This window comes from Palaemon carinicauda, chromosome 1 (genome assembly GCF_036898095.1).
Source record: "Palaemon carinicauda isolate YSFRI2023 chromosome 1, ASM3689809v2, whole genome shotgun sequence".
In the NCBI taxonomy this organism is placed as follows: Eukaryota; Metazoa; Arthropoda; class Malacostraca; order Decapoda; family Palaemonidae; genus Palaemon; species Palaemon carinicauda.
This window is the reverse complement of record NC_090725.1, coordinates 276,635,119-276,648,742: the sequence shown is the minus strand read 5'-3', so window position 1 is coordinate 276,648,742 and position 13,624 is coordinate 276,635,119. Positions and strand designations below refer to the sequence as shown.

The 13,624-nt window shown below is 41.7% G+C and overlaps 2 protein-coding genes across 7 annotated transcripts in view; one reads left to right on the top strand and one right to left on the bottom strand.

Annotated features, from left to right (window-relative positions):
• Positions 1-13,624, top strand: part of LOC137656811 (gastrula zinc finger protein XlCGF57.1-like) — a 150,374-nt gene that overhangs the window by 51,483 nt on the left and 85,267 nt on the right. The window lies entirely within an intron of this gene.
• Positions 10,419-13,624, bottom strand: part of LOC137656782 (zinc finger protein 345-like) — a 29,878-nt gene continuing 26,672 nt past the window's right edge. For 5 of the 6 annotated variants that reach the window (XM_068391079.1, XM_068391069.1, XM_068391088.1 and 2 more), the window contains 2 exons: positions 13,450-13,501; positions 10,419-13,257 (listed from right to left, as the gene is read on the bottom strand). In XM_068391079.1, the coding sequence (XP_068247180.1) occupies positions 11,545-13,137 (1,593 nt within the window). In that variant the 5' untranslated portion in view covers positions 13,138-13,257; positions 13,450-13,501 and the 3' untranslated portion in view covers positions 10,419-11,544. The remainder of the gene's footprint in view (positions 13,258-13,449; positions 13,502-13,624) is intronic. The other variant, XM_068391113.1, reaches the window with a different exon arrangement.

The window sequence follows — 13,624 nt, the reverse complement described above, 5'->3', positions numbered from 1 at the left end:
GCTGGTAGAAGGAGTGCTGGTCTCAATCCCGAAGTACGAGGAGATGGAGAGTCTTGTCCTCGTGTGCCGCTGGTAGAAGGAGCGCTGATCTCATGATGATTATCTTCTCCAGCCGAAGTATATCTGTGGGGAGAAACATAAAGCTGAGGGTTAAGAGACGATGATGTCCCAGGATGGCGATCAGAACCGTCATCAGCAGGAGGCCGTTGGACGAGAGGCGAGCGCGGGCGAACGCCTCATCCACGCGTGGAAGGTCCAAGAGAGGGAGACAGGTGGACTTCGCAGACCTCCAAAGCACAGGATGTTGAGGGCTCTTGAGTAGATCCTTCCTGGCTCCACGCTGAAGGAGTTGAAGTAGCGCTTCCTTCGTAAGGGGTGCAGAAACCCCTAGGGACGGCCACGTCTGCAAGGGAGAAAGGTCCCCGGCAGCAGGAGGTGAAGTTGTTCCTCTTAGAGAAGCCACTTGGCCCCCCCCCCCCCCCCCCCCCCCCCCCCCGTACCACAAGGTTGCCAAGGAGTTATCCGCTCTGCAATAGTGCTCGATCGTCCCCGAGGAAAGCAAACAAGAAGGAGCTTTAGAAAGAGGTTTGGGGGTGTGAGAAGAACACGCTTTCCTTGCCCCTGAGGGAGAAAGATCACACTAAGCCGCCTTCTTCCTGCACCGTCCAAACTTCACCCATTGGGAGGCAGGTCACTCCCTACACTCTTCACAGGGCAATGCCCTCTACAAGACTGACACTGAGAGTGCGGGTCGATACCCACCGAAGACATGAAGGTACCGCACGAGGCACCCTCGTCCCAGGACATTTCTGCATGAGGGCGATCAGAAGAAGAACAAGAACACTTCTAAAGAGAAAGAAAAAATTAAAAAGTCCAATGACAGCCTTTGGAGGAGAGAGGGGAGACGTCCGCTCTCGACAAACCAAAAGAAAACAGCGACGTAGCTCACAGCTGTAAGAGTATATATAGTCGGCTGGGTACCCCCCAGCCACCCCTTGCCTACCCACTCAAGTGGTTAGGCAGAGTTGCCACCTCGCACTTTTATTCTAATGGCTACCTTCCAGCTTCGCTGAAAGATGATCCACATAAATAACGAAAGGTTTGTTAGTATGGGAACAAACAGTATGTTCAGATTCCAAATATTCCTCTAACAACTGGAGGTTTTTCGATAATAATGAACTAAATACAGTGCATCCAAAATAATACCCGTTAAACTGTATGTAGATTAAATTATCAATAATGTATTGTGTTATAGACCTGTAAGAGGTTGATTTTTACATGGTAAATGCTATGATAAGATTAAAACATTGTAATGATTTGTACCTCGAAGATATCGTATTCTCGAACAAAAGCTTCTGGATATTTCTTGTAATTTATTATCATCTCCATCTTTGCTTATTACATGCTATAGTTTATACCAGACATTCTAGAGTCCATCATGAACTTTCGAGAAAAAAGGTCCCGGTATAAATAGAGAATGATAGACGTGTTTCAGGACTTTTTTTTTTTTTTCCAACCATCGATAGGTTAGGGCTACTTTTATGGAGACGTAAGTTGTGACACCTGCTGACATTTTATATTTCATTTTACAATCCTGTAGAAATTTAGAGGAAGACAAAAAAAATTCACTTTCAGGATTAAACCCCCCTTTTACTTTACTTAAAGTAGTTCGGCTTGGCAGCATGGGTCTCAGGTTAGAATACTTTCAGCTTATAATTGAGTTTCCCAAACACAATTCTGTTTCAAGAAGAGGAGCTTCTGTAGACATTACTGATCTAAATGAGCGTCACTTCCCGGGTGAGGACCTTTCACAGTAGTGGGTGAGGGATAAACCCATTTCAGGTGAGGCTTACCAAAGGATTCTCCTAAGATTCACAATGGGGTTTTGCTGCATAACCATATTACTAGCAAACCTACCTCTAGGTCCCAAAGGTATCAGTGAAAGACTTTTTACCAGCATATTCCACTACCAAGAGGATACCATATCTACAGCCAAAACAGGGATGAAATAACTTAAATCCACTTACACTATGCTTTTTATATGGTGCTAAATATATAAGCATAATTGACAAGGTGAGATTTCAATACTCATTTTAGGAAAAAAAAAATGATACCCTGTAGGAAGCTGTTATGGTTATCATTGTAAAGGCAATATGAACATTATATTAGCCTCGGCCTCATCTCCATATTTGTTGAACATGATGTTATCTTTACAAAGACTATAGTCCAGCTTAAGGACAAGATATGGATTCAACAGAGGTACAAAGAATGGACCATGCTGGATTATGTCATGTCCAGACAGAGCCGCACTAATGATAAAAGCATAACTGAGTCATATGGTTGTCCAGTGGTGAAGACTAGCAAAATATATCTTCAAATTCAAAATTAGACTTAAAATCTGCAAGCAAGCCATGTCTAAGAATTTTAACTGTGCCGGAACCTTCATCACTGAAATTGCCAAAGTCCTGTCTTCCTTGATTAACATTTTAAGGTAAATCCAAACACTGAAAGAGTGAGGCTTGGAATCCAATTTAAGATATTTCAAAAGGATTTTTTAAACAGTTTCATGAAGATTGGTTCTATGAGAAATGTAACTATTCATATGTTACTTAAAGAAGAATGGAAAACATGTGATACATATCTTGCAGACCCCCACTTTTCTGCACTACCTAAGGAAGGGACTTTAGGTTCAAGGTACAATGTCTAATCTTTTGTCTCTACACTTTACACAGTACAGTATCATACTTGATGCTATACACCTGTACAGCCATGTAAAAACTGGCCAAAACTCTCATTGAACATGCAGTAAATGATGATATACGGTACTTTTTTAAAAGCAATAATAACCATAAAACCGATAAAAGATCAAGACCATGCCAGTGAAGCTTTTTTTGCAAAGCAGTCGGTAAACTCATATCAAGTACCTTAATTCAAAAAAAAATGTCTGACCTTATTAAACAGTTGTTCATCAGTGCACAACAAGCAACAAATGAACTGGAATTTAATCAGTGAGAGAAAGCTGGAACACCTTGATGTGCTAGTTAAAATCCAAGGAAACTTTTTATCTAATTTTAACTTTTCTTGTTAAGCTGGCACTTGATACATAGAAGCATATGAGTATTTAGTAAGATTATTTGAAATAATGGGTACTTAAAGATATGTACAATTATGCTATACATATAATGCTACTCATTCCTTATCTCACGAACAGAAATAAACACGACCATGAAAATATTTATAATAAAAATTTACCATAATACAGAAATTTTATATGTCAGTGTACATAAATCAATTTATGCACAGTAAATTTCTTTGTACAGTACAGTATTGTATTACATAATCTGGTTATTTAACACCATAAATCTTCCCTGGATCAATAAACATGTACACAAGTACCTTTTATAAAATATCCGAGCAATATGAGTGAGAAAAAAATACTTCTCAATCAAAAATCATATTAAAAGTATTGCAGAACTGAAAGTGACCTCAGACATGAACAAAATTATACATTTGTGTAATTTACAGAGTTTACAACTACCTGTAATAGTAATTTGGAAGCTTTGATCTTTTAATCAAATATGTTATTTTCATTAGTAAAATAAATTTTTGAATATACTTACCCGATAATCATGTAGCTGTCAACTCTGTTGCCGACAGAAATCTACGGTCGGGATACGCCAGCGATCGCTATACAGGTGGGGGTGAACACCACAGCGCCATCTGTGGTCAGGTACTCCAGTACTTCTTGTCAACACCACCTCAATTTTTTCCTCGGTCCACTGGTTCTCTATGGGGAGGAAGGGTGGGTCAATTAAATCATGATTATCGGGTAAGTATATTCAAAAATTTATTTTACTAATGAAAATAACATTTTTCAATATTAATCTTACCCGATAATCATGTAGCTGATTCACACCCAGGGTGGTGGGTGGAGACCAGCATACATGTTAACAAAGAAGCTAAGTATCCCGTATTTATTTTATTAGTTATTCAAAAATAACATAAAATAAATAAGTACCTGGTAAGGAAGACGACTTGAACCATTACTCTGCCTTTATTAAGTACGTCTTCCTTACTGAGCGTAGCGGTCCTCTCAGGATGCTGAACGACTCTTAGGTGCTGAAGTATAAAGGGCTGCAACCCATACTAAAGGACCTCATCACAACCTTTAACCTCGGCGCTTCTCAAGAAAGAATTGACCACCCGCCAAATCAACAAGGATGTGGAAGGCTTCTTAGCCGACCGTACAACCCATAAAAAGTATTCAAGAGAAAGGTTAAAAAGGTTATGGGATTATGGGAATGTAGTGGCTGAGCCCCCGCCTACTACTGCATTCGTTGCTACGAATGGTCCCAGGGTGTAGCAGTTCTCGTAAAGAGACTGGACATCTTTGAGATAGAATGATGCGAACACTGACTTGCTTCTCCAAAAGGTTGCATCCATAACACACTGCAGAGAACGGTTCTGTTTGAGGGCCACTGAAGTAGCCACAGCTCTCACTTCATGTGTCCTTACCTTCAGCAAAGCAAGGTCTTCTTCCTTCAGATGAGAATGTGCTTCCCTAATCAGGAGCCTGAATAGGTAAGAAACTGAGTTCTTAGACCTTGGAAGAGAAGGCTTCTTGATAGCACACCATAAGGCTTCTGATTGTCCTCGTAAAGGTTATGACCTTTTAAGATAGTACCTAAGAGCTCTAACTGGGCAAAGTACTCTCTCCAGTTCGTCCCCCACCAAGTTGGACAGGCTTGGGATCTCGAACGACTTAGGCCAAGGACGTGAAGGAAGCTCGTTTTAGCAAAAAACCGAGCTGCAAGGAACATGTAGCCGTTTCAGATGTGAAAACTATGTTCCTGCTGAAGGCGTGGATCTCACTTACTCTTTTAGCTGTTGTCAAGCACACGAGGAAAAGAGTTTTTAATGTGAGGTCCTTAAAAGAGGCTGATTGGAGAGGTTCAAATCTTGATGACATAAGGAACCTTAGGATCACGTCTAGATTCCAGCCTGGAGTGGACAACCGACGTTCCTTTGAGGTCTCAAAAGACCTAAGGAGGTCCTGTAGATCTTTGTTGGTGGAAAGATCCAAGCCTCTGTGGCGGAAAACCGCTGCCAACATACTTCTGTAACCCTTAATCGTAGGAGCTGAAAGGGATCTTACGTTCCTTAGATGTAACAGGAAGTCAGCAATCTGGGTTACAGTGGTACTGGATGAGGAAACTGCATTGGCCTTGTACCAGCTTCGGAAGACTTCCCCTTTAGACTGATAGACTCTGAGAGTGGATGTCCTCCTTGCTCTGGCAATCGCTCTGGCTGCCTCCTTCGAAAAGCCCCTAGCTCTTGAGAGTCTTTCGAAAGTCTGAAGGCAGTCAGACGAAGAGCGTGGAGGTTTGGATGTACCTTCTTTACGTGAGGTAGACGTAGAAGGTCCACTCCTAGAGGAAGAGTCCTGGGAATGTCGACCAGCCATTGCAGTACCTCTATGAACCATTCTCTCGCGGGCCAGAGCGGAGCCAACCAACGTCAGCCGTGTCCCTTTGCGAGAGGCGAACTTCTGAAGTACCCTGTTGACAATCTTGAACGGCGGGAATGCATACAGGTCGAGATGGGACCAATCCAGCAGAAAAGCATCCACGTGAACTGCTGCTGGGTCTGGAATCGGAGAACAATACAACGGGAGCCTCTAGGTTATCGAGGTAGCGAACAGATCTATGGTTGGCTGACCCCACAGGGCCCAAAGTCTGCTGCAAACATTCTTGTGAAGGGTCCACTCTGTGGGGATGACCTGACCCTTCCGGCTAAGGCGATCTGCCATGACATTCATATCGCCCTGAATGAACCTCGTTACCAGCGTGAGCTTTCAACTTTTAACCAGATGAGGAGGTCCCTTGCGATCTAGAACAACTTCCACGAATGAGTCCCTCCCTGCTTGGAGATGTAAGCCAAGGCTGTGGTGTTGTCAGAGTCCACCTCCACCACCTTGTTAAGCTGGAGGGACTTGAAGTTTATCAAGGCCAGATGAACCGCCAACAGCTCCTTGCAATAGATGTGAAGTGTCCTTAGCTCCTGATTCCATGTTCCCGAGCATTCCTGTCCGTCCAAAGTCGCACCCCAGCCCGTGTCTGATGCGTTAGAGAAGAGACGGCGGTCGGGTTTCTGAACAGCCAAAGGTAGACTTCCTTGAGAAGAAAGCTGTTCTTTCATCACGTGAGAGTAGACCTCCTCTCTTCGGAAACAGGAACTGAGATCGTCTCTAGCGTCATGTCCTTTATCCAGTGAGCCGCTAGATGATACTGAAGGGGGCGGAGGTGGGGTCTCCCTAACTCGATGAACAGGGCCAGCGATGAAAGTGTCCCTGTTAGACTCATCCACTACCTGACTGAGCATCGGTTCCTTCTCAGCATGCTCTGGATGCAATCTAGGGCTTAGTAGATCCTTGGGGCCGACGGAAAAGCCCGAAAAGCTCGACTCTGAAGATCCATACCCAGGTAGACAATGGTCTGGGATGGGACGAGCTGGGACTCCTCAAAATTGACCAGGAGGCCCAGTTCCTTGGTCAGATCCATAGTCCATCTGAGAATCTCCAGACAGCGACGACTTGTGGGAGCTCTTAAAAGCTAGTCGTCTGACGGAGCCGGACACAAGATCATGGTACTGCTGCACAGTCTGTGAACTGTCAACCATGGGGAAGCGAGGAAGTACAGTGACAACCCGAAGCTGTCTAGACTGTCTGGGTCGTACAGACAACTCCTTATCGGGTTGCTGAGGTTGCCGCACTGCGTCACAACAAGTCACTTCTGCTGGTTGTTGAACGTCTTCCCAGTGACACACTGACTCCGTAAACAAAAAATCCTCTAACAAGGACTAAGCTTGGACTGCATGTCTTGCAACACAGCTCAAGGTCTATGGGAGCAGGTGTGGTAACAGACGGGGTTAGCGACTGAAGTGGAACCATTACCCTCCCTGGAAGCATGTTATGCTTAAATAAAAGTCCATAGGAGGCTAAGCAGCTAAAGGCTCCTCTCCAAATGACAGAGTCCTCAAGGGAATATCAGAAGGAGGGAGAATAGCACTTTTTCATCTACAGGAACCATATCCGAGAAAAGCTAAGTTCTCTCAGTGAGGGTTTCACTGGTGCAAAAGCAGCAGACTAGAAGGCAACGTTATGAAACTGCTTGACAGTCTAGTGAGTTGGCAACAACCAAAGATGTGTGACTTAGAAGCATGCGGTAAGGTATGCAGAGCATGCTGTATGCAGAGCATGCTGTATGTAGAGCATGCTGTAAGGTAAGCAGAGCATGTTGCATGGCGTGCGGCTTATGCTGCATGGGATGAGGCTCATGCTGCATGGGATGAGGCTCATGCTGCATGGTATGAGGCTCATGCTGCATGGGATGAGGCTCATGCTGCAAGGGATGAGGCTTATGCCGCATGCGTTGAGGAGGATGCCGCATAGTATGAGGCTCCTGCCTCATGGGTTGAGGCGGTTGCCGCATAGCATGAGGCTCCTGCCTCATGGTTTGAGGAGGATGCCGCATAGCATGAGGCTCCTCATAGCATGAGACTCCTGCCTCATGGGTTGAGGAGGACGCCGCATAGCATGAGGCTCCTGCCTCATGGGTTGAGGAGGATGCCGCATAGCATGAGGCTGCCTCATGGGTAGAGGAGGATGTCGCATAGCATGAGGTTCCTGCCTCATGGATTGAGGAGGATGCCGCATAGCATGAGGCTCCTGCCTCATGGTTTGAGGAGGATGCCGCATAGCATGAGGCTCCTGTGAGGTTCCTGCCTCAAGAGTTGCGTCTGCCTCAAGGGTTGAGGAGGTAGCTGCGCAGAGAGAGGCTCATGCTGTGAAGAATGCGGTTGCTGCATGCGTTGAGGCGGCTGCCTCATAGCATGAGGTTCCTCAAGAGTTGAGGCTCTTGCCTCAAGAGTTGAGGTTCTTGCCTCAAGAGTTGAGGTTCTTGCCTCAAGAGTTGAGGTTCTTGCCTCAAGAGTTGAGGTTCTTGCCTCAAGAGTTGAGGTTCTTTCCTCAAGAGTTGAGGTTCTTGCCTCAAGAGTTGAGGCTCTCGCCTCAAGAGTTGAGGTTCTCACCTCAAGAGTTGAGGTTCTTGCCTCAAGAGTGGAGGTGGCTGCCGCAAGAGTTGAGGTTGCTGCCTCAAGGATGGTGGAGGTTGCCGCAACGCAAGAGGTTGCTGCCTCGAGGATGGAGGAGGTTGTCGCAACACATGAAGCTCCTGCCTCAAGGGTAGAGGAGGTTGCTGCAAAGCATAAGGCTCCTGCCTCAAGTGTTGAGGAGGTTGCCGCATAGCAAGAGGCTCCTGCCTCAAGGAAAGTGGAGGTTGCTGCACAGCGCTGGTATCTGGCAACTCCCAATGCGGCAGCTCACGCGTGGAGGTAGGTTGAGGAACCTCAACATCATACGTCTGGCAGGGTGGACTGCGCAGAGGTGGAGGAGCGCTCGCAGGAGGAGGTGTGCTAACCTTCTCTGCCTGAAACTCCTGCATCAACACCGCAAGCTGAGACTGCATGTCAGCAGCATAGACCACTAGAGTTTAAGAAAGACAACAACAAACGGAGCTACTGTCCGTTGAGACTGAGGGTCTAAAACAGCTGGTGCGGCAACAGACGGAGTTACTGTCTGTTGCGATACCACCTTGCCTCTCTGGGAGGTGTGCAGTTGTCGTACTGCAGCAAGTCCGAACTGACCCAGTGCTAATGGCACCACCTAGGAGTTGGACTTGCGCGGAAGGGACCGACTTGCACTTAAAAGCTGCAAGATTTGGTCCATGGTTTCTGCGAGAAACCTCTTCCGCAGACGAGGAATAAAAGGGCTCTCTCGTCTTTGTGTGGGTGGGGTGATCACGTCGGCTACGTGAGTTGGTAACACCCGAAACCACGGAGGGAAACGTCTGTTCGTCGATCAAGGCCTGATGAACCCATAAGTCCTTCGACGTTACTTCTCCCCTGGGCTTGGGAGCTTGTAAGAGGTCCCAGACTAGGCGAACAACTGGCACGAACAGACGAACCCTCGAACGCAACACTGTAACACTTTGCGCTTATCACTTTATCACTTTTGATTTTCTGTTTGCACTTATTTCACTGAACTCGAAACTTTAAGTGGTTTGTACCTGAAACACGCAATTCTATCCTTCATTAAAAGTTAGTAATTGCGAAAACAGTATTACAATGTAACAGAAAAACATAATGAAAGATAAATAATTCAGTGGCTGGAAAAGAGACTAAACACTAGATCAAATAAACTACGTTTAAAATCTCTCACCGCATAAAGCCTGAGAACAAGAATAAAACTCTAGAAACGTTTACCTTCTTCCCCTAAAGAGACTAGGGAGAAGAGCAAAAACGATAACAACGTTACCCGCTTGAACGAAACGTTTATCCTCCTCTCTCTCCCTCCGTCTCTATCTCTCTCTCTCTCTCTCTTGACTTAGCACCTGAGAGAAGAGCCCAATTATATATATCGTTAAAACATATTATTGTTAAAGGAAAAAAACTGAAAGATTTCCCAAATAAAAAGTTCCTTTATTAGAATTAAAACCATTTAAGCTAAGAAAGAATGAACAAAACGCTAGAATCGGTTTACTCTTACTGCAACGTGACACCGTGATAGACTCTCTCTCTATCGTAACGATAGAGCGCAAGTTGAACGTTCTGAACGTCAACAACTGCAGAGACAAAACAAAACGTTAGTTCAACTTGAAAACAGTACGAGACTATCAAAGAAATTCTTTCAAAAACATTAAAATAGCATAATATGTTAACAGGTAAAAACGAAATGACGGGCTCAATGTTAATTAACTTCGGTTCCAAGAAAAGACCGCCTACTATTAGGAAAGGTCGAATATAAACAAATATAAAAATTAATTTTAATAAGTTTATAATAAAAGGAAGTTAATCAAAGAGGCCTATAAAAGGCGGAGAGATATAAAAAAAAATCTATAACTTTTGTTAAGCAAAATTAAGAGAGTCTATACTCTCTTCGACACCAACACTTCCGTCTAAGGGAAGGGTCGGCCATTTAAAAGTGAAAGAGAGTTCATACTCTCTTCGTACCAAAATTAAATCAAAAATTAAATCAAATTAATTCCAAAAACTTGCTAAGCTAATGATATAGCTTCCTGAATAGCGAAGGCTAAACTCTAGAGCAAATACATCACCAAATCGTGAGCAATAACTCCAGAATCAACAGCGTATCCATGTAGGTCTAGCCGGAGGCACGACAGAGTAAAAATTGAGGTGGTGTTGACAAGAAGTACTGGAGTACCTGACCACAGATGGCGCTGTGGTGTTCACCCCCACCTGTATAGCGATCGCTGGCGTATCCCGACCGTAGATTTCTGTCGGCAACAGAGTTGACAGCTACATGATTATCGGGTAAGATTAATATTGAAAAACTGTAATATAAGCATCTGTATCCAAAGTCTCGAATATATAAATTTAAATGCCCTATTTATTTCATAAATTATATGTGAATGTTATATTACAAGTGCAGGAATGTACTGGACAAACATTTAGGTATATTATAAACATATTAAAAAAATTCTTAAAATGATATTTACATAAAATTACAAAAAAACACTATGACTTCTGATAAATAAAAGTATACATGAACCTTGGCCTTTCCCTAAGCACCACCATAATAAGTCTTCTTTGGCTTTTTTCATAACCAAAAGATAATTTATTTTCAAGTTTAGAAGCAATCGTTCCTAGAACCTTAAAAGAAAATGTTTCCTGTATTTTGATTGCACATCCACTTATTTTTCTTATGAACAGAAGAGTTTATAACATTCAAAATGTTAAATTCCTCAATTTCTTCTTTTAAAACGATGCTATTTTCTAAACGTACACTAGACTGACTACAGTACTCTTAACTTTCACAAAAACTATAGATATGTACATATACTTCTATCAGACATACCTTTCTCCATATATTGGGGGTTAACACCTTCCACTAGTCCATACATAAGATTAATACTGCTTATTAAAAAAGAATCTCTTTCAGTCAGAGTGCTAGGCACTTTTTTTTCACTTCCCAGAAAAGAACTTCAACACTACCTCCTCTACTTGACGCATGTTTCATACATGGATTCACTTCCTCACAAATACTTGAACACAGAGAGAATACATTAAATTCTTTATTACCAGCACAATTTTTCTGGTGAACTCTCAAAGCAGTTTATACAATAAATAGCTCTGCGTGTCTTTTCATTTCCTGATTCTAAAGGCTTTTTCTCATGTTTTATAATGCATATACTGTAATAAAGTAAATCCCTTGTAAGAAATATACATGCGACTCCTCAAACCACCTTCTGTCACTAGGAAAATCTGTAAGTTTATTCTTAATAATTCTTGAGAAATTTCCTCTAGTATTTTATCCCAAACAATACACCTAAAAGGTTTTTATTCAATATAAATTTGCCTATCACTCGAAGATCATGCTGGAAATAAACTTTGTACTACAGATTAAACATTCCAAAATATTCTCTTCTGGTGAGGCAGCTTATAATCCTTTCTCCAGTGTCCTAGTTTTCATATTTCTAAAACATTATTTATAAAATTTTTGTCATCTGTATTTATATTTTCATCCAAAGTCTCCTCTTTTATAAAAATTTTGCTTTCTGGACTGAAGTTTCCCTTTTCTTCATTATCACCATCAAATATGCCATGCTCGGTAAAAGTGCTTTCTTCATCTGAAAAATTACACTCATATTTTAATGGGTATTTACTTTCATCATCACTTGATATCTCTCCATTGTTTTCTTGGCATGTATTACTGAAATCTAAAGAATCACTTTGCAACTTCATTTCATTTTTATTTACCTTGCTTAAAGTTTCATCTTGAAAATCAATGTCACACTCTACAAATAAACCTTTAATTTCATCCTCATTAACAATGCAAGTGGTTGTCTGAACATTACTGCTCTCTTTTATCATAAACATTGGCTTGGGCTTCACGATTAATTTGTTTATTTCAGATTCTTCTACGATGTTATGGACACACGTTTCATGCAGTATACGGGACTGTTCTTTTAAGAAGTTTTTCTCGCATATGCTACACTTGAATGGCATTTCATCACCTTGAGACAAAGCTTCTCCAATTTCATCTTCATTTGCATGAGACTTTTTTATGTGAAGAATAGCCTTGGACTTTTTCTCAAAGTCTTTGTCACAAAAATAGCACTGAAATGCTCTTGTAAAACATGCACGTGTTTGATGATGTCTTTTTAAATCTTTTAAAGTGTAAAATGTCTTTAGGCAATCAGTACAATGCACATATTTTTCTGTATGCTTCTTCAAATGTTTATTTAAACTAGATTTATTTGAATATGTTTTAGTACACTGGTTGCAGCTATGAGATTCACCTGCATGCTGGTCCATATGGGCTTTGAAATTTTTCTTCCATCTGAATTTTTTGTTGCATTCAGAACATTGATAAGGTTTTAAATTCTCATGAGTAAACCTATGCTCCTTGAGAGATGATTTTTGAGTGAAGACTTTGTCACAATCTTTGCACTGAAATGGTTTCTCTCTAGTGTGTGCCTGTAAGTGGCTCTTTAGACCCCAGCTTGATCTGTACGTCTTACCACAGATTGAGCACTCGTAGACCTTCGATACAGTTGTGTGTCTGCGAATATGACGTTTAAATGAACCCAAATGATTGAAAGTTTTTCCACATGTATGACAAGACTTTTCTATCTTTTCATGTACTGATTGATGCATTTTAAGACAATAGCCAGTAGTAAAGCATTTACTACAAGTTGGGCATTTGAATGGTTTCAATCCAGAGTGGGTTCTTTCATGACTTTTTACATGGGAACTTTGTGTAAATTTTTGATTACAAATACTACAAGCAAACAGGTTTTTCCCAGAATGCTTGCGCATGTGCTTTGTGAGACATTCCTTCGATTTGAATTTTATAACACAAATTTTGCATTCAAATGGTTTTTCTTTGGAATGGGTTGCTTCATGCCTCTGACAGTTAGTCTTTAAGCTAAATGACTTTCCACATATGGGACAGCTGTATGGCTTTTCGCCTGAATGTGTGCGCATGTGTCTGACAAATGCAGTTTTATAGTTGAATGTAAAACTACAAAGCTTACATTCATATTTCTTATCTTCCATTGCGCAGAAGTTAGCAAGATATTCCCTTATTTTGGCTAAATAAATATCACTATCTTCATCTTTGATAGTGAATACTTACATAGAAGAGCAACTCCATCCAACCTTCAGCGCAGATAATGGCTGAAAGAAGATTGTGGTTAAAACAGTGCTTATTCAAGTAGCAACATATTAATCACAAATTGGGCTGAAGCTCAGACTAGTATTTTAAAAAAATTTAATCAAAAGTCATCTGATCATACAGAAAAATCTTTTATAAGATTCACCATTTCTCAAAAATAAAATTTTTATAAGATTCACCATTTCAATACTTACCGGATATTCACGGATTTACAGCTAGCTCACGTATTTCACAGGAAATCACCATCTAAAAAAAAAAGAAGTCCTGGCTCTAATCTATTTGTTTGCTTCAAGACCACTAGATGATGTGAGATGGAATGAACATTAGATAGATATTAAATTTTCAATGACTTGCCTGATATCAATTATC